The following is a 25,415-nucleotide window of genomic DNA, read 5'->3' as shown; positions in this document are numbered from 1 at the left end:
AGAGCTGAGGAAAGACTTGCAAAAGCCAACTTGGACTTTGATAGAGCGCACAATTCAAAAGAGGATTTAAACGTGATAAGTGAGGACTTACATGACAAAATAGCGACCATTAACAATGAATTGGAACAGACTGAAGAAATCATGCGTAAATACGATAAGTATAAAAAAATTGTCATCGACTTCTTGTGTGCAGCCTTGGTGGGGAGATGCCTGGACAGTCCACGGCCCAAAACAAAAATTCTGAACTGGATGGTGACAGCTCGGAACTTGAGCAGAAATGAAAAAAAATGCTGTCTGATCCCAAGCAGATTGTGGATCAGAGCCAGCAGCTGGTCAAGCTACACCTAGTCCTGTGTCAGAGCGTCACCAGAAACAACGAAATGCTGAAGGAGTTTCGTCTGCAAACAGAGAAAACTGTAAATGCATTAAATGTGGAAGAAGAGAAGCTAAACTCTGAGCTAAATGAAGTAAAGGATCAAATCAAGAGATACAAAGAAAGAGGTGCCCAACTCAAACGCAAGGTTCAGCTCCATGATTCAATACCTAAAGATGACCAGGATCTCTTGCTGGAAGCTCTGGGTTTGAGGGTGACTGATGTGTATCGCACCATAGTAGATACTCGGTTTAACACTCTCGACACTTTGGAGAAAATGACCAGTATAGAGCGCCGCATGTTTAGACTGTTTGATCAGCTTGACAAAATTCCTGAATAAGTCTTGGCAGAAATGAGAAAGAAGCATTACATAGAGATGATGATGAGGCTGCGTGCAGAGGAGTTTAGGTTGAAACTTGAGAAACTGAAAGAAAGGGAGGAGAAGTGTATGCAAAGATCTACTGCTAATAACAAGCCGGTAAAGTGTAAAAAGCTCATGTTCAGATCACCATCAGCATAGAGAAGCAAGAAGAAGAAAAGAAAGATGATTTGCAGGAGGAATATGACCCCTTTCTATCATTGGACAAGGAGACTAAAATATTTAACAAATGGGATGACAGGTGGAGGCTGAGAAGTCCTACATCCATTTCCTGTAGAGACAATTTCAGGGCTGGAGAAACTTCAGCCGAGTGTTCTCCTGCTAGTGCAGAGTTGTCTCAGCATCAAGCACAAAATGGTACAGAGAAAACTTTGCATAACTCTGGCACTGCTCACATTGAAGAGCTAGGTGAGGTACAGCTAAAGCAGAACCTCTGTCTCTCAATTTCTGACACCCAAGAGTCAGGGTCAATATATGACACTGAAAATATACAGAGCACCACAAAGTGTTTAAAACAGAACAAGACGCCACCATCTAACAGAGCCAACAAATGGATCAATCCGCTGGTAAACCGTTTGCCATCTACTAACTGAAAGAACACATTCAAAGGACAGTCCTGCCCCCAGCTTGCCGAGAATTACAAGTACCATTCTAAGGAGTCTCGAGAATCCTTGAGGAGATTGGCCACTGTGCAGACCAAGTACATTAAGCAAAACTTGGAGTTCAAAAGGCTGCTGACCAGAAAGACCTAAATGGTTAACAGACATCATTGTCCTGTCCCTTTCTTCTCTTTCTACTCAACCTTTCTGTTCCCCTCTTCTATTTCCCTTTTCGGGTCACCATGAGGCATCAGCGGCTAGCGGCACATGAATGTCCTCCTTTGTGTTGATGAGATTGGATGTTCTGTGTGTGTTAGGGTTTACTCCAGGTGCTCTGGTTTCTCCCACAAAATCTCACATTAAAAAAAAACACTGAACAGAATCAATCAACACAAACAACAATGAATAATGAATGATAATAAACAGCATTAAAAATCTAAAATTGGGACGGCCATATCTGTATCAATGCAACATTATGTCAGAATTCGGTTTGGTGCGCTTTTGTTCCCACCAAGGTCCTCTGAGTGCAACTACTGAGATAAGATATAAGATATGTTTATTGTCACTGTACAAGTACAACAAAATATTGTTGGAGCAAGCCTGTAGATGCCTAATATCAGAAATATACAAATACTAAAGCTACCTTAGAAATCAGTGATTTGACACATACGATAATTATGAAATTACTTTATTAATATCTCCGAGCACAAACAGCAAATTAACCATCACAAAACTTAGACAGGGAACAGGTTTATGTGTTATTTGTACGGAAGAGGAGTAGGGCCACGGAAAAATAATCTGCAACTATGTAAAGAGTAATGGGTATAGAACGGTCACCTCACTGTCATGTTTCCAGTTTGCACTAAAGAGGTCAAAGTAAAGTATAGCCTACACTGTCTAAACATTTCACTTTATACTAGATTTGGAGGGGAATGCTGAAAGTAGTTACTGTTATATTTCCTACAGTCGAGACAACCCCAAATGTCAAATGCTCAGACATGTAGTGAAGTTTTTTACAGCAACACGAAGCAGGTGAGAAGAGGTCATTTAGAGACACACACACACTGCTCTGTTCCCATTCATCTGTTTCTGCCAGCTTTAACAGGTCAAGTACCTAGACTTCATTCTTAATTTAATATTTTTCATAGTTCATTGAGGTGAACCAAAAAATAAAAAAAATAATTCAACATGTAATAAAAATAGAGGCTGCTCTCAGTTTGCTCCAAAAACAATAGAGAAACACTGAAGCCTAACCTCTATTCTTAGCAGTTTGCACTTTCTGAAAGTGTTGTAAGATAGAAATTAATTTCAGAAACTTGTTGATTTGCAGCTTCAGTCATGTCAGTGTTTGTCTGCCCCACAGGGATGTAAGGTTCATAGTAACGAGTATATTGTCACATTTAAACTAACCAAAATATTGTTGCAGAGATTAAGTTTTAACTTCATGTGAAAAGAAACAACATCTAGTGGTCAAATCACCAACTACAGCACAAGGCTTTAAAACACTTCACAATCATTTCTGAGGGATGTAAACTCCAGTGGGAACTAACCTATGCTTGGATTTATGCACAGCTGGTGCAACCCATTGCTGATTTGTTTTTCATTTTTAAGATTATTTTTCAGTCTTTTTGTCTTTATTGGACAGGGAAAGCTGAGAAGAGACAGAGAATGAAATGACGTGCACCAAATGGTCATGGTCAGGAGTCAAACAAGCATTGAGGCCTCAGTATGTGGGACTCATGCTCTACCAACCGAGTTAAACCAGCGTCCCACCAGAGCTTTCATGTGTCATGGCATGCTCTCCACACAGTCTTTCACATTGCTGTTGGGGGACATGATACCACTCTTGACGCAAAAATTCAAGCAGCTCAGCTTTATTGAATGGCTTGTGAGGTGGTCACCAAATCCTCAATTAGTATAATGAGGTGTGCCTCCTTTGAATTTTGTCAGACACTACAAAAGGATGCCTTCTATGAATAGAGATGCTGATTTAAGAACTATTTGCAGTGGTCTCTTCATTTTTTCTATAACTTTATATATTTTCTTCTTTCTGAACACTACCTTCAGCTTGTAAAGCATACATGAAATCAAGTGAAAAAGGTGCACTTCTTCATGCCGATTACAAATCATTGATTCTCAGTTTTCTTCATGAGGATTTATTGTTGAGGGGGAAGGTCTGCGGGCGACGATGAAAGTCCCTCTTCCCGCCTGACTTACTGACCAGTTTGACATCTGTGATGACGATGTCACGGCTCACGGCCTTGCACATGTCGTAGACGGTCAATGCCGCAACAGAAACTGCTGTCAAGGCCTCCATCTCGACCCCTGTCCTTCCCGTAGTGCGACACGTTGCTGTGATGGCCGCAGCGTCCTGCAGCTCATCCAGGTGAAAGGTGACGGAGACGTGGTCCAAGGGGAGCAGGTGGCAGAGTGGGATGAAGGCTGAGGTCTGCTTGGAAGCCATGATGCCAGACAACTGTGCCACGGCCAGGGCATCACCCTTGGCCAGCTGGTTGTCCCTCAGCAGCTGGAATGCGATGGGGCCCAGGATGACGGTGGCACTGGCTGTGGCCGCTCGCCGTGTGGGATTTTTCATATCTTTGTTTTTAATATCCAGGTATTTCACCTGCTCTTTTCCTGATTTCTTCTGTGTGTTGCGTGAATGTGTTAGAGATTTATTGCTGTACGCAGCTGAATGAAGTGCGTACAGCAAGTGTCCACAACATGCTCTTATCAATGAATGAGAAACCCAAAATGGCCTCCTACAGAGAGCCATGAGGTCCAAAAAACTCAACAACAAATGTAGCACCCCCTAGTGGCTGCAAGGTGACCTACAGCTCCTTGCTTAGGCCAGAACAGACCAAACCCAAATCCATATTGTTTGATAACACCGCCAAGCAAGGCTGTATCAACAGCGACAGAAACACCTGGAACTGGCACAGCTGCTCCAATAGCAGATAGAGTAGCCCAGTATTTGACTTTGGCTTGGAAAGCCTTTTTCTTTTCTTTGATCATGTCCAGACTGATATTGGGCATGGCAAGCAGAAAGGCTTCCTTCTGGAGTTCAGGAAGTTCTTCCTTCAGGGTCTCCACTAACAGAGGGAAATCATACAGTTTTAGGTCAAAGCTGGACGCCAAGAAGACCTGAGGAGACTTGAGACCTAGATCCTGAAGACCTCAAAGTCAAAGTCAAAGTCAACTTTATTGTCAATTTCAAAATATGCCAGACATACAGTGGAATCGAAATTGCGTTTGTCTCTGTCCCGCGGTGCAATACAACCAAAATAAGGTAAAATAAAATGAGGTAAAAATAAGATAAATAATATTTATAATAATAAGACCTGAAGTTATTTGAGGACAGTTTGTTCTCAAAGCAGCAAAACTTCATAATCATTAAAGTAATCTGATTTTAACAGATAATTACTTTAATCCAATAACTGTACTGGTTTGTAGTTTATATATTTTGACATGCTATCAAACATCAAATAGGAGTTCATCACGATTAAACAAGCTGAGTGTGGCTGCATGTTGACAATGAAACACTGCTCTCAATTAGACATCTTTAAAGAAGGTCATTGTAGTGTAAGAGGTTTTTTTTCACACAAGTGCTATAGAAATTAATATTGAATAAAAAAAATATGTGTATATCTATATATATATATCTATCTATCTATATATATATATAGATAGATAGATATACACACTATACAAAAAGTAAGGAAATGCGTGTTTTGTAGATTATTCCTTTGTTGTAACAATGCTTCTTGGCAATAGATCTTTTACCGTTGGAAACTCCTAACATCATAGGAGGCAATCTCAATTTAGACAGATATCGAGATGAGATTATGCAACCAGTGACAATCCCATATCTCTACAGTCTCCATGATGGGGTTTATCGGAGACTACCTCCAGAATTTGGGAGTGGATAGCCAGAGAGAGACTGCCTACCTGCAGTCCTGACCTCATTGAACACTTGTGAGATCAGCTTGGACGTGCTGTTCATGACAGTGACCAACACAACCACATTGGCTGACTTGCAACGAATGCTGGTAGAAGAATGGGATGCTATCCCACAGCAGTGTGTGACCAGGCTGGTGACCAGCATGAGGAGGAGGTGCCAGGCTGTTGTGGCTGTGTATGGTTCCTCCGCACGCTCCTGTTTGTTAAATGAATAAATTGTTACAGAGCCAATATGTCTTGTTTATTCAGACTTGTAACCTCTTCCTCTCTGAGAAAATTGACATGCACCTTGTCTGTATGTGGTTGTCCATTTGTGCTGCGTTGCTGTAGCCTCTATTTATATCTTGACCGCTCGGAGGGAAGTCTTGAAATGCCATAAGTTGTCCAGCTGTCTCAGGAGTCGTTTGAACAGCTTGCATAATAGGTTTAGTTGTGGCAAATAATCCTAGAGCATCTAATTGTCTAATTTTCTAAAACAGTTATTGGGCTCAATTTTCTAAGAAATCTGTCAGATCATGAATGTGAGTCTCTTTATGTTTTTTCGTAAACTATGGAAATTAACTTCAACTAAGCGTCACTTAAGCGTCAACTAAGAGCTCCACCAATTAATAAATCCTTTTGAATTAGTTAATGGTGGTGGTGCATCTTGCGTTTGTTAAAACAAAAAAATAATCTACCAAACACAAATGTCCCTACTTTTTGTACAATGTATATTTATGAGAGAGACAGAGAGAGAGACTTAATGTCAAAAAACATCATAAGCAGTGAAGTAAAACATTTTATTGTTTGAGTTTCGATACATCACCAACCCTTGATGCAGTTGTTCCTGATTTGTATCAGGGTCCTTTCTTCATTGAAGTCTCTCTGACCTCTTTCCTCATTCTGTATGTTATCATCAATCTTTGATAAACATCATGCACAAAGAAACTCGATTCAAAACGCGATTCAATTCTGCCAAGACAGGAAGGGGGCTGGGTGAAAATGAAAAATAGGAAACTTGATCTTCCCTGCAGGCTGGAGTTGATTTAAGTCAAGATTTAACTGTTATCACAGTGCTAAGTACAGCACTGACCAAAAAGACTTTACAATCTGTTAATGAATATAACATCAAACACACAAATGATCTTCAAATATGAAATGTTTGTCCCCAACTCACACCAAATATATCTCACAATGAGCAAAGTGCTGTGTTTATTTATTAATCTGTTTATTTGTCAGGGTCATTACATGTAAGCATTGTTAAATCTTATTAAAGTCCAACAGATGTAATGTATCTAGGACTTGTAGACATGGCTAATTTGCAGTTCTTGTTCTGGGTTAGGCTTTGAAGAAATAACACAGATGATACACCAACGCAGTAAAATAGACATACAAACTGACATTTGCAGCAGATAAAGATGCATAAAAACAAACAGTAAAGCAGACATAGACACACAGATTGAAAATAATGACTAACTGAACACATACTTTATGCTATACTCACCAGATCAAAAGATCACTGTACGAGTTGTTCTGTGAGTTCAGGACCACCCTTATTTTTAAAGCAGCTGACTTTTAAGAAACATGTTGATTTACAGGAAATGTGAAAGCTACGTGCTCTCATGCTTTCTGCAGGTTAATAAGAGCATGCCACACCCTGAGACCACACCCTGAGAAGTAAACAAGCACTAAGATTGTGGTGAAACTTCCTCGTCTCTGAGATGTTGCATGAAGCAGCAGTTTGTATGTCTGACGATTTCAGCAGCTGTCAATTGACTTCTACAAAAAATATTACTTTACTTATTTAATTAATTTATACATTTATTTGTCAGGGACACTATGTTTAGGCATTGTTACATCTTGTTATACCTCAGTGCAACCAATGCAATGTATATGGGACTTTATGGTTAATTTGCAGTCCTTGTCCCTGTTTAGGCTTTTAGGAAATAACACAGATGATACAACAACGCTGTCCAACAGACATAAGCAGCGGCATAGATGCATAAAAACAGTAAAGAAAACATAGACAGGCATGTTGATGATAATGACCAGGATATAATAATAATAATAACAATAATAATATAAGGGTTATCTCAACCGGCTCACCTTTACAGGTACTCTCCCCTGCACTATCTGTGAGCCGGTGGAATCGCTCTCTCCATTTTCCCTCCCTCACGTTACCCCCCTCCAAACTGGACATGAGTTAAGTGGCTTCTGCAGGTTTCAAATTGGACACCCCCCTTCCTCGATGTTTCGTCTGTGCTGTTTGAGATTTGTTGCTGTATGCAGATGTATTAGGCAACAAACTGTTTCTTCATCCTGCATACCCGTACTGCCAGCATCATCATTTTTGTTTCAATTATCATTTTAACGAGGCTGACCAGTTCTATTATACAAGAAAAAACAATGAAGAACCTAACAGATGGAGGTTTACAATGTTGAAGCTAATAGACTCAGGTTTGTGTAAATAAACAACAAAGGTATGTTATTTTCCCTGTGTCTCAACTTAGGGAAAGTCAGTGTTGGTTTTACTTCATTTTACAACAGTTGTTATGATTTGGAGCTATACAAATAAAGATTGATTGATTTTTTCAGAGGAGATGAGGGATCTGGCTCATGTTGTCTCAGTGGTGTTACCTCATCATGAAGCAGGTGTTCTCAAGAACTCCTGGCACTTGATTTCCTGATTTCTTTGTGTGTTGAGTGACTGTGTTGGTTGATATTCATTGCTCTATGCAGCTGAATGAAGGAACAAACTGTTTTATACTGCATACCCGTACTACCAGTATATTTTCACCCTGTGTATGTTTCAAGTGTTAACTGTTGAAACATTTTGACAACACCAGCTGGTTCTATTAGAAAAAAATAATTCAGGGTCACTGGTAGCATAGTGGTTAGTGTGCAAGCTTCCTTATGGAGGTTGTAGTTCTTTAAGTGGGCGGTCCGGGATCAATTCTGACATAAAGCTCCTTTTCCACATGTCATTCCACCCCCCACAACATGGGGGAAGAGAGACTTCTGCAATGAAGGGACAGCTTTGTTAAAGTGCACCATCTATTGGACATCTTCTCTCAAAGTTTCAAATGATAGGCGTCTATCTCCTGAAATAAATAAATAAATTACAAATAAGTAAGAATGATCGTTAAGGTTTATTGCTTACTTAAGTTTAATTTGAAAAGATGAATCCTCTTTTACAGAAGCTTATTGCAATAACTAGTGAAAATAAAAAATCTTGTGTTTTTCTGAATAAATTAGTTAAGCCTCTAGTTAGTTATTAAAAACGGGGCAGTTTTTTTTCCCTCTCAATTAATGAGATATCTAAGTCGTTAATTCAGACGAACAGGGAAGATTTATATTTTCTCAAGTGAAAGCCATATCTTTGTTTTTCTCCCTCAAAACACACACACACACACATGTGCGCTCGCGTTAATGATTAAAATTGAATATCTGTATTATAAATTTCATATGAATAAAGTGGTGTTTAAATCAGTACTATGACCAATAGATGGCAGTGAACGCTCATCACAATAAGTGCTAAAGAGAGTGTAGACAGTTACAAGGAACAGAGGGTTTTATAGTTTTAAAACTACTTATTTAATATAAAATATATCATTATTACAAAGCTTCAGAAAATAATCTTTAATATTAGCATTTAAGAAAAAGTAAGTTGTTCTTCAAGTCAAAAAAATAAACTAAGCTTGTTTTAATGATTTTATTTAAAGACTCAAGAACATCAGTTTAAACTTGTTATAAACATTTTGATATCAACACTCATGTTTCCTGATTTTTACAGTCTATGATTAGAACAGATTACTGATATGTGCAGCTGGATTATAAATCAGTTTAGTATACAGCACTGAAAAACAGCAGAGCTGTACAAAAATAATAGTTAAGCTATATTAACTATATATATATAGTATATATTATAAACCTTTATACAAAAATAACATTATCACTATGAAAACGATCAATAGGCATGTTTCAATGTGATTTAATGCTAAAAGTTATTCAGTAATACAGACATTTAAAAAAATGTTCTAAATGGGATTGGATGTAAGAAAAAAATCAAAGACTTGACTGATATTGGGCAATGCAAGCAAAAAGACTTCCTTCTGTAGTTCAGGAAGTTCTTGGTTCAGGGTCTCCCCTAACAGAGGGATACTACTGCTTCAGTTATATTCCAGTCACGTCTGCCACTCAATTTAAATATCATCACTAATCTGTTCCTCAAATGACTTTGATGAAACAAATGATCTTACAACACATAACCGACATACAGAAAGTGCAAATTGCTAAGAATAGAGGCTTCAGTGTTTCTCTTCTTTTTTTTATAGCAAACTTAGAGCAGCCTTTAATTATGTTGAATACATTTTTTTTGTAAGCCTGAATGGTTGAAACAGAAAAATAGGAACAGAGGAGTGTGCGTGTGTTTGTCTCTAAAATACCTGCTTTGTGTCTCTGTAAATAACTGCACTCAGTGGGCCTGATGCGCTAAAGGTTTGCTTGTCTTAAAATGTGTGCAAACTTGATACCACCGCAAAAGAAAATGTGCTTTCTGATCTACTATAGGTGCGCAGTGCATCTCTTTCATATGAGCAAAACAGTACACTTTGTTCATTTAGTACGTTTGCCTTAATGAATATGCAATATGGGGCATTTCTGCCCTAGTGTGCAAAATACTGGGAGGAGAAAATTTAAAGAAATTAAAGGCTGAATATGCTGCATTTTACACAAAAATATAGCAGAAATCGAAGTATATCCTCTGAAAATAACTCTGAGTCATGACTGTCTACAATGAGTGTAACACCCGAGTCCCACTGTCTGTGATGCTGTCTTATCCGTATCTACAGCGTGTTTACATGGACGGGATGGCCGGCCAGCTAATCCCCTCGTGTATAAAAGTTGTTTAATTGAGGGACTAGAGAAAAGAAGAATAACATACTGTACTCACTGCTTATTTTAAGCATTTTTAGATCACGCTCATTTCAGGTAATTTTACATGCAGTGTTAAGATACGAGCATAATAAAGATCGCTAGCATTAGCATGCTAACACAACAATGCAGCGCAAGTTGTTTTGGTTTCATGCTGGTGCTCAAGGGCGACATCTGCTGGATCAAAAATTAGCAATTCTTCCTTTAAGTTATTACACGCATTGGCCCTCACTCATCAAACGTACGTACGGCAGAAAAATGGGTATACGGTCATTTCCACGCAAAGTTCGGCACATATCAATTTGGACGTGAGCGGAGGGTACGCTCAAATCTCACACCAGGTCTCAGTTCTTGTACGTACATTTTCAACTCAGTGTGGACTTGCGGTGCAGCGAATCTGTCTGTGTTGGAGAATAATTAGATCATACTATAACAGCACTTGTTAAGACGGATAGATAGAGGCTCACAGATTTACTGTTAGATAAGATATCTCAAATGTATTTTATATTGCGCTTCACCTCAAACGATCTCTGTAGGCTACATTGCTTTTTAAATAATGTTGAGCAGCACAAGCTGTCAGGTGATTTCTTTAGTTGTGTGTTTTATTTGATTATTTTTTGTTTGTTTAATCGATTTACTTTTAAGATTAGAGAGGCTGCTTTCAGTAAATACATGTTAAATGTTCATGCGCACAGGAATGTCACTGCAGAAAATACTGAGACAAATTAAAACAGAAAAACTATAAACAGTTAGCCTTCTTTAAAAGGACAGAAAAACTTCCAGAGGATAGTAAATACAACTTTTAGCCTCTGAAATATGAAATATTTAGGAATACAGAACATTAACATTAGATCATGACTAATCGGTATGTCCGGGGATTAAATAATAAATACGCTGATGTGCCACATGCGTAATAACGCACAGCAGACGCACATAGGCCAGAGATTACATGTGACATAATAACGAATAAAGAAATCCGGGGGGCTGTAAGACGGAGTCAGGACCTTCTTTTACGCAAGTGTTAAATTCTTATGTTTGGAAAGAAGGCTAATCGGATGAGAAGTGCACATTGCACAGCGTTTGATCAAACACTTTATTCATGTGATGCTCCGGGAGCTGCTTCTTTTAAGACCCGCAAAACTAGGCTACATTGTAGCGACCGTATGGTCTGACCAGGTTTTTTAAACTAAAAGTATTAAAAAAATATATATTATAGCCTAGATTATGTACGCAACATTAAATATTAAAAACTCTGCTGGCGTTCGGTTATCCTCACCATCGCTGTTGAGATTTCCGTGCAGGCTAATTTCTTCTGAAGCTCTTTAATCCTACATTTCAGGCTGCCAAACAACATAATGTTATTCCTCTTTACTTTTCTCTGTTATGGTGTCACTCAGGTCATATCTCGTTTCTCTTATTTGCCATATTAAGTTTCTCCATGCCATAAACTCTGGGGGCGAGGACAGCTGAGCCGTGAATAAATAGGGGCATGGTATTTAAATGACAATCGTTTCCAGCCGCCACACTTATCAACACCCGGTCTTGCGTACGCTGTGATCAGCCAGATACGCACGTTTCATAGGTCCCACGTGGACCCTGTCGTACGATGATTTCTACACCCAAATCTGCGCTGGTTTCTACACCAGATTGATAAGTGAGGGCCATTGTGATTTACCAAGCCTGACAAAACTGCTGTGATTGTGACGGTGTCTGTATTTATCACCTTTTTGAAAGGAAGGTGCTAATCCAAGAGCCCAGTGTTACGCACAACAGGTTGCTGTTATTGTAATGTAGCCGTTATCAGCAGCCACGTTTACAACTCTCTTCCTGCAGGACTCAGGACTGTGGATTAACATTACTTTTACCAAGGAACAAAGGAACTGATCAATGATTTAAGTCTCCCTCTCTGACAGGATGTTATGAACTTTTACAACACCTGGAATAAACAATCGAGCAGAAACAGAACACTCTGCTATCTACGAATTGACCCCAAAGACATGAACTGTGACCGAAACCAGTCTCTGCAAAGTCGTAAAATTGACCATCTGCTGAAGGACTTCTGAAGAACTGAATTAAACCACAGCTTTCAATTCTGCATCAAATGAACATTTATGTCTTTCTTCATCTAGATATTTGTAATTGTCACATTGAATGTATTATAATCATCTTTTTAAACTCAAAATCTGATCTTCAGAATAGGAATAAGAGTTATATTATGTTTAATAGGAATTTGACGTGAAGCGCTATTGCCATCTAGTGTTAGAATATCCATGAATACGTAACCTTCATAATTATACATTTAGATGTGTTATAAAGCATACTCTTTGATATTAGCTATAGAAGGTGTTATTTAAAGACACCAATTTATTTTCCTACTTTATTAATATGTCTTATTAAGAATGTGGACTGTATAACATGTTTTTGTTCACCTACAGGCTGGGATTGACTGAGAATGTTCCCAGATGGTGTGATTTTCATCTCAACATGAATCTGATAGAAATGTTTGTCTAAATATATGACGTGAACCTACATCAACGTGGATCTGATAGAAATAATGAAATGAATGTATGGTGACGTATATATGTTTAGATTCTTATTCTTAATCTTATTGAGTAAACTCGGTTTAGTTTAAACAATTGTCCTCCGGTCAGAATGGGAGTCACCCGTGGGCGGCACCCCTCTTTGCCTGCAGACCCCCCCTCCTCCCATCCAGGTGATAAGAGTTCACACTCAGCTGAGATCTTGGGTTCTTCTTAGTTTTGGTTTCTTGAAGTTTAGAGCTTCAGCTTTTGCTCTCTTCTCTTCTGACTTCGGTCCGAATCACTTCTTTTAAGTTTGTGCCGTAGAGACGAGTCTCTGCCGAACTTTCTTTTTCACGCAAATTTTTGGAAACATCAATTCTTTCTGGCTCAAGCAAGGTTTTTGAACTTTCTTCTCCGAAGTCTTTGCTCTTCAATTTTGAACGCCAATTCCTTAATTTGGATTCATCAAGATGGCCATCCGGTTAATCTGAATTGGAAATCGACGTATCAAAAGGCTCTTTAATATTTTTCCTGTTGGATCCTCTTGGAGCTTCTGAGACGACAGCTGAATCGACGTACAATCTCCATCCCAGCTGCATACTCCGACCAAGTTGTTAAGGCATCTAATCTGGCCTGTGGACCTCTCTGGGCCTGAAAAGAACCGCTTGCCAGAGACTGAAACGCGGGACCAGCCGACGGAGCTCAATTGAACACATCTCACGGTAAGACTGCTGGTGGCAAGGGGTGTTGGAAGATTGAGTCTTGAGTCGTGTCTATTCAGAGCCCTCCTTTAAATCCAAATAGAATCCCAAAATTCCTTTATCAACTTTTTCTTTTTGACCATTTTCTGATTAAGTCATTCAGACAAGCAGGAGGTGTCCTCTGTGGCACGAGCGCTGAGGCGCGACACTCGGGCCATTTTCGCGCACACCAGACAGCTGGTCAGTCTGGTCTGGCAATGGCCACTAATGCCCTGGCAAGAGGGATGGAAGCTGGGGTAAAAGCACTTGTGAGGTCTCCTCATGTTCTCTATATAATGCTTCTTTCTCATTTCTGCCAAGACTTATTCAGGAATTTTGTCAAGCTGATCAAACAGTCTAAACATACGGCGCTCTATACTGGTCATTTTCTCCAAAGTGTCGAGAGTGTTAAACCGAGTATCTACTATGGTGCGATACACATCAGTCACCCTCAAACCCAGAGCTTCCAGCAAGAGATCCTGGTCATCTTTAGGTATTGAATCATGGAGCTGAACCTTGCGTTTGAGTTGGGCACCTCTTTCTTTGTATCTCTTGATTTGATCCTTTACTTCATTTAGCTCAGAGTTTAGCTTCTCTTCTTCCACATTAAATGCATTTACAGTTTTCTCTGTTTGCAGACGAAACTCCTTCAGCATTTCGTTGTTTCTGGTGACGCTCTGACACAGGACTAGGTGTAGCTTGACCAGCTGCTGGCTCTGATCCACAATCTGCTTGGGATCAGATAGCATTTTCTTTCATTTCTGCTCAAGTTCCGAGCTGTCACCATCCAGTTCAGAATTTTTTTTTTTTGGCCATGGACTGTCCAGGCATCTCCCCACCAAGGCTGCACATAGCCTTGGACTGAGGCAAGAAATCGATTACAATTTTTTTGTACTTATCATATTTACGCATGATTTCTTCAGTCTGTTCCAATTCATTGTTAATGTTTGCTATTTTGTCATGTAAGTCCTCACTTATCGCGTTTAAATCCTCTTTTGAATTGTGCGCTCTATCAAAGTCCAAGTTGGCTTTTGCAAGTCTTTCCTCAGCTCTGTTGAGTGACTCCCTGTGACCTTTTTTAATACGATCAAGCCGCTGCTCAAGCTGTGACACATCCTGCTCCTTTGCTTCTATAGCTTTGTGAAACTTCTTAATCTCACATCTTTTTATCACCAGAGATGCCAAAATCATGGCTCTCTTCTTTTCGATAGAGAGAAATTCCTTTCTCCATTGTGTTTGTTATTCTATAAAACTCAATCGCACCTGACAAAATAATAGACTTTGAACTGGGATGAGGTTTGTTTCGCTCCTGTTTGTCTCTGTCGCTGTGTTAGCTATGTGTTTCTAGACGTTTGTGTGTTCTAGGACACAAATAACAGGCTGGCAGTGACATCACAACTAACTCTCTAAGTCATGACTGTTTCCAATGAGTGAGAAACTCCAGTCCCACTGGCTTTGTTGATATAGAAGCAATGTTTATCTAGCCGGCCCAGCCGCCCCCTCCTTTAGGCCTGCCCCTTGTGTATAAAAGCGCAGCCGCAGACCACCCCTACACCGAGGGAAGAAGTGTTACAAATGGTGGACTCCAGTGCGAAGCGTACGACAGAAAACCTTCCACCGGCTGGTCCCCCACCTAAAAAATAACGGTCTTTTGCTAGAACAGCAGCAGACAAAGACCGGAGTAGAACTAGAATCAACATTGGGCTGGCTTTTCCACGATGGAGAGCCCTACACTCAACGAAGGGGCTCGAACTCGACTCTGAGCTGGGATGGCTTTTCCACGATGGAGGGCCCTACACTCAACGAAGTGGCTTGAACTCGACTCTGAGCTGGGATGGCTTTTCCACGATGGAGAGCCCTACACTCAACGAAGTGGCTTGAACTCGACTCTGAGCTGGGATGGCTTTTCCACGATGGAGGGCCCTACGCTCAACGAAGGGGCTCGAACACGACTCTGAGCTGGGATGGCTTTTCCACGATGGAGGGCCCTACGCTCAACGAAGGGGCTCGAACACGACTCTGAGCTGGGATGGCTTTTCCACGATGGAGGGCCCTACACTCAACGAAGTGGCTTGAACTCGACTCTGAGCTGGGATGGCTTTTCCACGATGGAGGGCTCTGTGCTTAACGAAGGGGCTCGAACACGACTCTGAGCTGGCGTTGCTTCTCCTGGATGCGTAAGTACCCCGATAGATTCCTACTGGTCCAGGAATAATGGCTTGCTGTAAATAAATAAACAATTAAAAACGAATGTACTTACTACAATGATTTAATAATTTAATGATTAAGCTTCCAGTGTTAATTTTCTGTAATAGGTGAGAGTTAATACACTGCACTGTATGCAAGTGCATTTAGACACTAAATTAAATTTGTGTAAATAAGTAGTTTTTAGGGTACCTGTGTGTGTGTAAATAAATTATAAAAACGTGTGTTGTCTCTGCAAGTGGTCTTTGGGTTACTTGCCTTTACATAACAATAATTCATAACTAAAACAACAAGGCATATTGATTAGATGTAAATTGTCTTTGTCATTGCAGAAAACATCATGTACACCACAGCAAGCATCCGTCTTGACAGATAGCATCCTCAACATGCTCGTCGCTGACATGAGGCCTCTGACGATGGTTGAAAATGAAGCTGTAACTTCACTACAATGATCCCCACCTTGAACCCTGGCTACACTCTTCCCTCAAGGACCCATTTCACAAAGCTCATTTAGACGTCCAAGCAGTAACCTGTTGTTTTTGCACTTTTGTTTGCACTGTCAATGAACTTTTGAATAAACGCATGGAAATTCAAAATGTTATTTTTTTATCCGATTAATCGATTATTAAAATAATCGTTGGTGTTAGCAGCCCTAACACACACACACACACACACACACACGCACACACACTAAAACATTCAAACCTAGGTGAGAAACAGCTCACTAAACGTTCCCACACTTTGAGAAGTAGCCTACTGTCATGAGTTGGTGTGGTGAGTTTTCCTTTTTTTGCACGGTGTCATTAAAACGTTTCACCTTAGTGAGCACGTATTATAACTTTTGTAGACACAAAAAAAGCCAGTTGACCGCTGATGCAATCATCAGTCACAGAAACTTCTGCATGCAACACCTCAGAGACGAGGACGTCTCACCACAATCTTATGTGCTTGTTCCTTTTCCCATGGAGTGATTTCCTGTCCTCTCAATAAACCTGAGGAGAGAATCTAAGTACGAAATCAAAGTGAAAGCTTTTGCCATGAAAAACAACATAACTTGTAAATTAGTAAAAACCTAAAACACATTTTTTTTCAGAGCTGCTGAAACATCCCCATGCTTCTGATATTATTCACCATTATTAGTGCTGCTTCACCAGCTAGAAAAAGAGAAATGCAGACTGAGTAAGTCTAGCTGCAGCACAATGCTTCTCACATTATTGATCTATGTGATTCATCTCATCCTTAAATGTTGTTTATATGAATCAACTTTTGACTTTTAGCTGCACATTTTAGAGAATGTGCTTCAAGTTTTTTTATTTTCTTCTTACATCCAATCCCATTTTAAACAGTTTGTTTTTAAATGTCTGTATTACTGAATAACTTTTAGCATTAAATCACATTGAAACATGTCTAACTGCCTTAACTGAATCTTATTTCATCTAGTTTTATTACATTTTGAACCTCCTGTGTTTCCTTATTTAGAATAAATGATAGCGTTTCCTCAGTACCTGTTATTATCTAGTTACTTTTACCTTAGATTGTGGGATAGGGTTGGGGGAGGGAGTGATGTTGTTGCTGTTTGATTAAATGTTGATGCAAAGCATTTTGTGATACATTTGTTGTATGAAAAGTGCTGAACAAATAAAGTTTGATTGATTGGTTGATATTGATCGTCTTCATAGTGATAATGTTATTTTTGTATAAAGGTTTATAATGCATGGAGCTTAACTATTATTTTGTACAGCTCTGCTGTTTTTCAGTGCTGTATACTAAACTGATTTATAATCCAGCTGCACATATCAGTAATCTGTTCAAATCAGGAAACATGAGTGTTGATATCAAAATGTTTATGACATGTTTAAACTGATGTTCTTGAGTCTTTAAATAAAATCATTAAAACAAGCTTAAAGGGTCTATATGTAACTTTCAAAAATACTGCGTTTGCAGAGATACCTCATGGCCGGTAGGTGAACTGCACCGGTAACCTGTTGCTCGCTCTCCCTCGCGTGCTCCTCATACGTGCTTGTAGTACACAAACAAGCATCATCATCATCATCATCATCATCATCGGCCGTGAAAAACTGGATATTTATATTACAGAGGAGGTAAGTGGTCATACACATGTGAAAGTCTGTGAAGGAGTCTGTGTGTCTGTATTCAGTCTCCATCCTACAAACGACAGTCTCTGCACGCACTGGCTGAGAGCAGGAGTGTGTGATGAGTTTGTCCGCCTTTGAAAGCTCTTAGGGTGGATAGAAGTGTGTGGAAGTCGGCCTCTGGCTGTGGAGGTGAAGACCGGAAGTGTGTGATGAGTTTGTACTGTTGATCTCTGTAAGCGGAGTGAGGAGGACATTGAGAATGTGCATAAAATGTCACTTCCTGGAGCTTTCACAGAAAATACAACCCGGTTAAAAAATGTATACGATTTTATATTTTTTTTATTTTTATACAAAAAACGATTTATTCATGTAAAAAGTTACCTTTTAAAGCCCCTTTAAGTTAATTATTTTGACTTGTTAAGAACCACTTTGATTTTTTAAATGTTTTTATTAAAGGTGATACCATTGGACAAAGAGATGTTCATGTAAAAGAAACATGTTGGAGCCTCTGAGAGACATGAACAAGCTGAAGGAAGCACTGTCCAGTATGAACACAGAACCAAAAGCAACAAGTCCAGAGGGAGTTTGATTTCATTTTTTTTTTTTTAAATCATTACTCAACGCTATTTTTTTTAGAAACAATATAATTGATATCTGCTATAATGTTTAAAATGTTGCATACAATACCTTTTAAAGTTACTCCTGTTGAAAGACACAAGGGTGTCTCAGGTAGTAACTTTGTTAAGCAGCAAATATTTTGATTTTTTCCTTTTATTTTTCCACAGATTTTGTAGGAGCACCGTAAATGTTGTGTGTCTGGTGAGCTGGAGGTTCAGAGGGCTTCATAAAAAGTCTGCTTAAGGCTCAGGGAGCATATTTGGCTGCAGCTTGTAAACAAAAGATTTAAACAGAGCCCTCTCCTTTTGGGGCTCATCGTCCTCAGAAGTGCACACTCACTGCAGGATGTAGTGTGTGTACAGTTACTGCTTGTACTTACACTGTAAGCTACCGCACGCTAGCGCAAGCTAACTACCGGTGTTTGTTGGCACCTGCCTGTCCAACAGAAAGCAGGCCAACTCCGTGGGTAAAAGCTAACCCAATGCTCACCATCATTTTGGAACAAGCTTTATCCCCTTTTATGATTTGAATCACGTCCAAATTGCTGAATCGTGTCCACTCCTAAACTCACCTGAGCTGTCATTGGCTGGAGATAACACACCAGCGACCTACCCAGAAACATCATGAGTCAACCAAAACATCAAAATCTTCCCTACAGACACTACAGTCTCCACCACACGTGGATGAAGGCCCAGAAGTGATTGAGTGACATTATTTTGTACAAGTGTATATTCTAGTTTTTCCAGAAAAACCTCCTGACTCTGCCTTTAAGCTGGATGTACACTCCACACTCAACTAACGTTGAAACTGTTGATTTGCAGCTTCAGTCATGTCAGTGTTTGTCTGCCCCACAGGGATGTAAGGTTCATTGTAACAAATATATTGTCACATCTAAACTGACCAAAATATTGTTTCAGAGATGAAGTTTTAACTTCATGTGAGCAGTCAGTGGAAAGCTTTTATCTTAATGCAGTGTGTTTGTCTCTCAAGCCTTGTTGTCTTTAAAACAGACAAACAGCTGAGAGTAACTTCTGTTAATGGACAAAGAGCAACAAAAAAGTTCTGCAAAATATGACAAGGCAGGATGATCAGGTTATAACTAAAAACTACATTCTTAATGTACAGCTGGTGTAAAGAAACAACGGTGACATCTAGTGGTCAAATCATCAACTACAGCACAAGGCTTTAAAACACTTCACAATCATTTCTGAGGGATGTAATCTGCAGTGGGAACTAACCTATGCTTGGATTTATGCAGAGCTGGTGCAACCCATTGCTGATTTGTTTTTTCTTTTTAAGATTATTTTTCAGCCTTTTTGTCTTTATTGGACAGGGAAAGCTGAGAAGAGATTGGAAATACAGGATAGAGAAGGGAGTGACGTTCAACAAATGGTAATGGTCAGGAGTCAAACAGGCTTTGAGGACTTTGTGACCTCAGTACGTGGGACTCCTGCTCTACCAACCGAGCTAAATCAGCGCCCCACCACAGCTGATTTTAATCAATGCTTTCATGTGTTGTTGGGGGACATTATAGCACTCTTAATCCAAAATTACCAACCCTGCCTTTAATTCGGAAAAACTAAAGTTTTTTTCTAAATGAATGAGATATCTACATCATTAATTCAGAAGAACCAGGAAGATTTTTATTTTCTCAAGGTAAAGCCATATCTTTATTTTTTTCCCCTCAAAACACACACAAGTTGGTTATTAAAATTGAATGCATGTATTATAACTTGATGAATTAGGTGGTGTGTAACTCATTACTATGACCACTGAATGGAAGTGAACACTCATCCCATTAAGTGCTAAAGAGAGTGAAGACAGAGGAACAGAGGGTATTATGGTTTAAAAACTACATATTTCATATCAAATCTATTAAATAATCTTTAATATAAACATTTTTTTAAATCAAAGTTCTTAACAATTCAAAATAACTAAATTAAGCTTGTTTTAATGATTTTATTTAAAGACTCAAGAACATGAGTTTAAACATGTTATAAACATTTTGATGTTTCCTGATTTGAACAGATTACTGATATGTGCAGCTGGATTATAAATCAGTTTAGTATACAGCACTTAAAAACAGCAGAGCTGTACAAAATAATAGTTAAGCTCCATGCATTATAAACCTTTATACAAAAATAACATTATCACTATGAAGACGATCAATGGGCATCTTTCAATGTGATCTAATGCTAAAAGTTATTCAGTAATACAGACATTTAAAAACAAACTGTTTTAAATGGGATTGGACGTCAGAAGAAAATGAAAAAACATGAAGCACATTCTCTAAAATGTGCAGCTAAAAGTCAAAAGTTGATTCATATAAACAACATTTAAGGATGAGATGAATCACATAGATCAATAATGTGAGAAGCATTGTGCTGCAGCTAGACTTACTCAGTCTGCATTTCTCTTTTTCTAGCTGGTTATTTCTAACTTCTACATTTTCACTGTAGTCAGTTCTTCACATTAATGTTTTCATTTACAAACTAATTTAATTTGTTTTTTCTCTTTTTAACATCTTATTTTCAATGTGATTTCAATGAGTAAATCAAAATGTACACATTGTTTTGACAGGACAAATAAGTACTGAATGCTATTTCTTTAACAATATCACCCTGTGGTGTTCAAGTGGACCCTAGTAAATACTTTCTCTGCATCGTCAGCGAGCATGTCGAGGATCATGTTAAGACTTCTGTAGGTAAAGGTAAAAGAGAGGCCCACTGCTGCTGGGATTCCAAGTAGTGGAATGAATCTGGTCCCCTCCTCTGCTGCCAGTAATACAGCTAAACTGCTGAATTGAGCCAACAACCTCATTAAAAGTTCAGGAGTTACTTTTACTGCTATCAGAGTTGACTTGATGACTTTCTTCAATTCCTCATAAGGAACACCTGAGTAGTTTGCCATTCTCTTCAGTGATGGGATGTCAAGACCAAACCCGAAAACATATATTGTGACGACACTGACCAGCAAGGCTATATCAACAGCCATAGAAAGCCCCGGAACTGGCACAGCTGCTACAGCTGCAGATAGAGTAGCAAAGTATTTGACCTTTGCTTGGAAAGCCTTTTTCTTTTCTTTGATCATGTCCACACTGATATTGGGCATGGCAAGCAGAAAGGCTTCCTTCTTGAGTTCAGGAAGTTCTTTCTTCAGGGTCTCCACTAACAGAGGGAAATCATACAGTGTCAGGTGAAAGCTGGACACCAAGAAGACCTGAGGAGACTGGAGGCCTTGATCCTGAAGACCTGTGTCAGGAAAAATAAGTTATTAAGGGACAGTTCTTTCTTAGATCAGCAAATTAGATTTATTGCCAAGAAGAATTGTTACAACAAAGAAATAATCTACCAAACAAATGTATCTTACTTTTTGTGGGATGTTTATATATATACAGTAAATATAGATAGAGATAAAATAATACTCAAAGTTAATGACAGCATTAATGTCAAAAGAACATTCTAAGCACTGAGGTAAATCAGTTTATTATTTAATTATCTTTTAAAGGATATATCACCTACCCTGGATGCAGTTGTCCCTGATTTGTGTCAGGGTCCTTTCTTCATTGAACTCTCTCTGACTTATTTTCTCATTACGTATGTTATCATCAATCTTTGAGCGAACAAAGTAGAACTTCTTCTTCATCTTTTGAATCTCCTTAGCCAGCTTCACATCATTTTCTTTGAAGCGATCAGCTGAGATGATGATGAAGAAGTCAAACTTTTTAAATTCAACCTTCTTCAGGTACTCAGCAGCAGGATAATTGTTGGTGCCGATACCAGGAAGATCCCAGAATATCACATTGGGATAGTTTGGATGGAGGTACGGTGTGACCTCCATGGTGGTTTCTACACAACCAGTAGGAGCAGCTTTCTCATCCTTGTTGTCTATACCTCTAATGGCATTAACAAAGGTGGATTTACCAGAGCCAGACTCTCCTGTGACAGCAATATTTAGAGGAACATTTTGCTCCTTATCCAAATACTCCTGGATCTTTGCACGAGCTAAGTCTTGATCATTTCTATCCAGAGCTTCTTTAATTTCTGTATGTATGTGTTTACTGCCAGAAAGATTCCCCATGGTGCTTCTTGAAAACTGTAATAAAAGAGATGTTATAAAGTCACTATAATCCTCTGACAAATAAAAGTGAATGTAAGACTACAATAATAAACATCATGCACAAAGAAAGTATGATGGAAGAAAACACTTAGTATGTCAAGTACAGCAACACATGAAGCTTTTCTCGCTTTTCTAGCTTTTCTCTTGATCTTCCCTGCAGGCTGGAGTTGATTTAAGACAACTGTTATCACACTGCTAAGTACAGCACTGACCAAAAAGACTTTACAATCTGTTAATGAATATAACATCAAACACACAAATGATCTTCAAATATGAATGTTTGTCCCCAGCTCACACCAAATACATCTCACAATGAGCAAAGTGCTGTGTTTATTGATTAATCTGTTTATTTGTCAGGGACATTACATGTAAGCATTGTTAAATCTAATTAAAGTGCAACAGATGTAATGTATCTAGGACTTGTAGACATGGCTAATTTGCAGTCCTTGTTCTGGGTTAGGCTTTGAAGAAATAACACAGGTGATAAACCAACGCAGTAAAATAGACATACAAACTGACATTTGCTGCAGATAAAGATGCATAACAACAAACAGCAAAGCAGACATAGACACGCAGATTGAAAATAATTACTAACTAAACACATATTTTATGCTATACTCACCAGATCAAAAGATCACTGTACGAGTTGTTATCTTTAAGAAATGCAGACGCAAAGAAGCATAGAAACAGGAGAAAAGTTTATCAGTCTTGGTCAGCAACCAATCAAAAGTCCTTCTGTTATTTCAGGACCACCCATTAGTTATTTTTAAAGCAGCTGACTTTTAAGAAACATGCTGATTTACAGGAACAGTAGAAGCTGCATGCTCTCATGCCTTCTGCTTTATCTGTTCAAAAACTAGTGTTTTTTTGGGAGCCCTTATTGTGTGATATCTTCAGCTTTCAACAGCACTAATAATGGTGAATAATATCAGAAGCATGGGGATGTTTCAGCAGCTTTGAAAAAAAATGTGTTTTAGGTTTTTACTAATTTACAAATGTTATTTTTCATGGCAAAAGCTTTCACTTTGATTTCGTACTTCTTAGATTCTTTTCTTAGGTTTATTGAGAGGACAGGAAATCACTCCATGGGAAAGGGAACAAACACATAAGATTGTGGTGAGACGTCCTCGTCTCTGAGGTGTTGCATGCAGAAGTTTCTGTGACTGATGATTGCAGCAGCGGTCAACTGGCTGTTTTTTTGTGTCTGCAAAAGTTATAATACGTGCTCACTAAGGTGAAACGTTTTAATGACACCGCGCAAAAAAAAGAAAACTCACCACACCAACTCATGACAGTAGGCTACTTCTCAAAGTGTGGGAACGTTTAGTGAGCTGTTTCTCACCTAGGTTTGAATGTTTTAGTGTGTGTGTGTGTGTGTGTTGTAATTATGTTTATGTAGTAGTTTTTCTGTAGCTTTGTTCATGTGTGTGTGTCTGTATTTGTGTGTGTTCAGGTTTGTCTGGTTGTCCTCAGCTTCTAACAGGCTGTGATACATTGTGCAGCTCTAATCTCACATTTTGGTTTTATTCCCAGCAGATACGAGAGAGTTTGTGTGTTGTGTGTTCAAATTCAGGATGTACGTGTGTAATTTTCACTTTAATAAAGTGCTTAAAAAAATAGAATGTACCTGAAATCAGGGCGGCAGTAGCTCAGTGTGTAGGGACTTGGGTTGGGAATTAGAAGGTCGTCAGTTTCCGGAACAAGTTTGGAAATTGGTTTGGTAGCTGGAGAGGTACCAGTCCACTTCCTGAGAACTGTTGAGGTGCCCTTGAGCAAGGCGCCGAACCCCAAAACTGCTCTGAAGCGCTCGCTGTGGGCAGCCCCCTCACTCTGAGACCTCTCCATTAGTGCATGTTCATATGATCCTGTTTGTGCATGTTTGTGTATTTCAGCAAAGGACTGTGATGTCACAGAATCCTAGAACACACACATCTAGAAACACATAGCTAACACAGCCACAGAGACAAACAGGAGCAAAACAAACCTCATCCCAGTTCAAAGTCTATTATTTTGTCAGGTGCGATTGAGTTTTATAGAATAACAAACACAATGGCAAACAGAGAACCGGAGCAGGAATTTCTCTCTATCCAAAAGAAGAGAGCCATGATTTTGGCATCCCTGGTGATAAAAAGATGTGAGATTAAGAAGTTTCACAAAGCTATAGAAGCAAAGGAGCAGGATGTATCACTGCTTGAGCGGCGGCTTGATCGTATTAAAAAAGGTCACAGGGAGTCACTCAACAGAGCTGAGGAAAGACTTGCAAAAGCCAACTTGGACTTTGATAGAGCGCACAATTCAAAAGAGGATTTAAACGTGATAAGTGAGGACTTACATGACAAAATAGCGACCATTAACAATGAATTGGAACAGACTGAAGAAATCATGCGTAAATACGATAAGTATAAAAAAATTGTCATCGACTTCTTGCCTCAGTCCAAGGCTATGTGCAGCCTTGGTCGGGAGATGCCTGGACAGTCCACGGCCCAAAACAAAAATTCTGAACTGGATGGTGACAGCTCGGAACTTGAGCAGAAATGAAAGAAAATGCTATCTGATCCCAAGCAGATTGTGGATCAGAGCCAGCAGCTGGTCAAGCTACACCTAGTCCTGTGTCAGAGCGTCACCAGAAACAACGAAATGCTGAAGGAGTTTCGTCTGCAAACAGAGAAAACTGTAAATGCATTAAATGTGGAAGAAGAGAAGCTAAACTCTGAGCTAAATGAAGTAAAGGATCAAATCAAGAGATACAAAGAAAGAGGTGCCCAACTCAAACGCAAGGTTCAGCTCCATGATTCAATACCTAAAGATGACCAGGATCTCTTGCTGGAAGCTCTGAGTTTGAGGGTGACTGATGTGTATCGCACCATAGTAGATACTCGGTTTAACACTCTCG

The 25,415-nt window shown here is 39.2% G+C and overlaps 1 protein-coding gene across 1 annotated transcript; it reads right to left on the bottom strand.

Annotated features, from left to right (window-relative positions):
* Nucleotides 1-20,147: 20,147 nt before the first annotated feature.
* On the bottom strand, nucleotides 20,148-23,280 carry LOC110002373 (interferon-inducible GTPase 5-like). Its single transcript, XM_029282179.2, has 3 exons — nucleotides 23,145-23,280; nucleotides 21,925-22,498; nucleotides 20,148-21,654 (listed from the first exon to the last, which is right to left on the bottom strand). Exons 2-3 carry the CDS (start codon nucleotides 22,481-22,483, stop codon nucleotides 21,020-21,022), a joined length of 1,194 nt encoding a protein of 397 aa, XP_029138012.2. The 5' UTR covers nucleotides 22,484-22,498; nucleotides 23,145-23,280; the 3' UTR covers nucleotides 20,148-21,019.
* Nucleotides 23,281-25,415: the final 2,135 nt, after the last annotated feature.

Source organism: Labrus bergylta, chromosome 18 (assembly GCF_963930695.1).
Source record: "Labrus bergylta chromosome 18, fLabBer1.1, whole genome shotgun sequence".
In the NCBI taxonomy this organism is placed as follows: Eukaryota; Metazoa; Chordata; class Actinopteri; order Labriformes; family Labridae; genus Labrus; species Labrus bergylta.
Note: the sequence above shows the minus strand (reverse complement) of the source record. Positions and strands in the feature narration are given on the sequence as shown.

Coding starts and splice junctions, on each gene's coding strand:
- LOC110002373 (XM_029282179.2), bottom strand. CDS start 22,483: ATGGGGAATCTTTCTGGCAGTAAACACATACATACAGAAATTAAAGAA. Junction 21,655..21,924: donor CAGGGACAACTGCATCCAGG/GTAGGTGATATA, acceptor TTCCTGACACAG/GTCTTCAGGATCAAGGCCTC.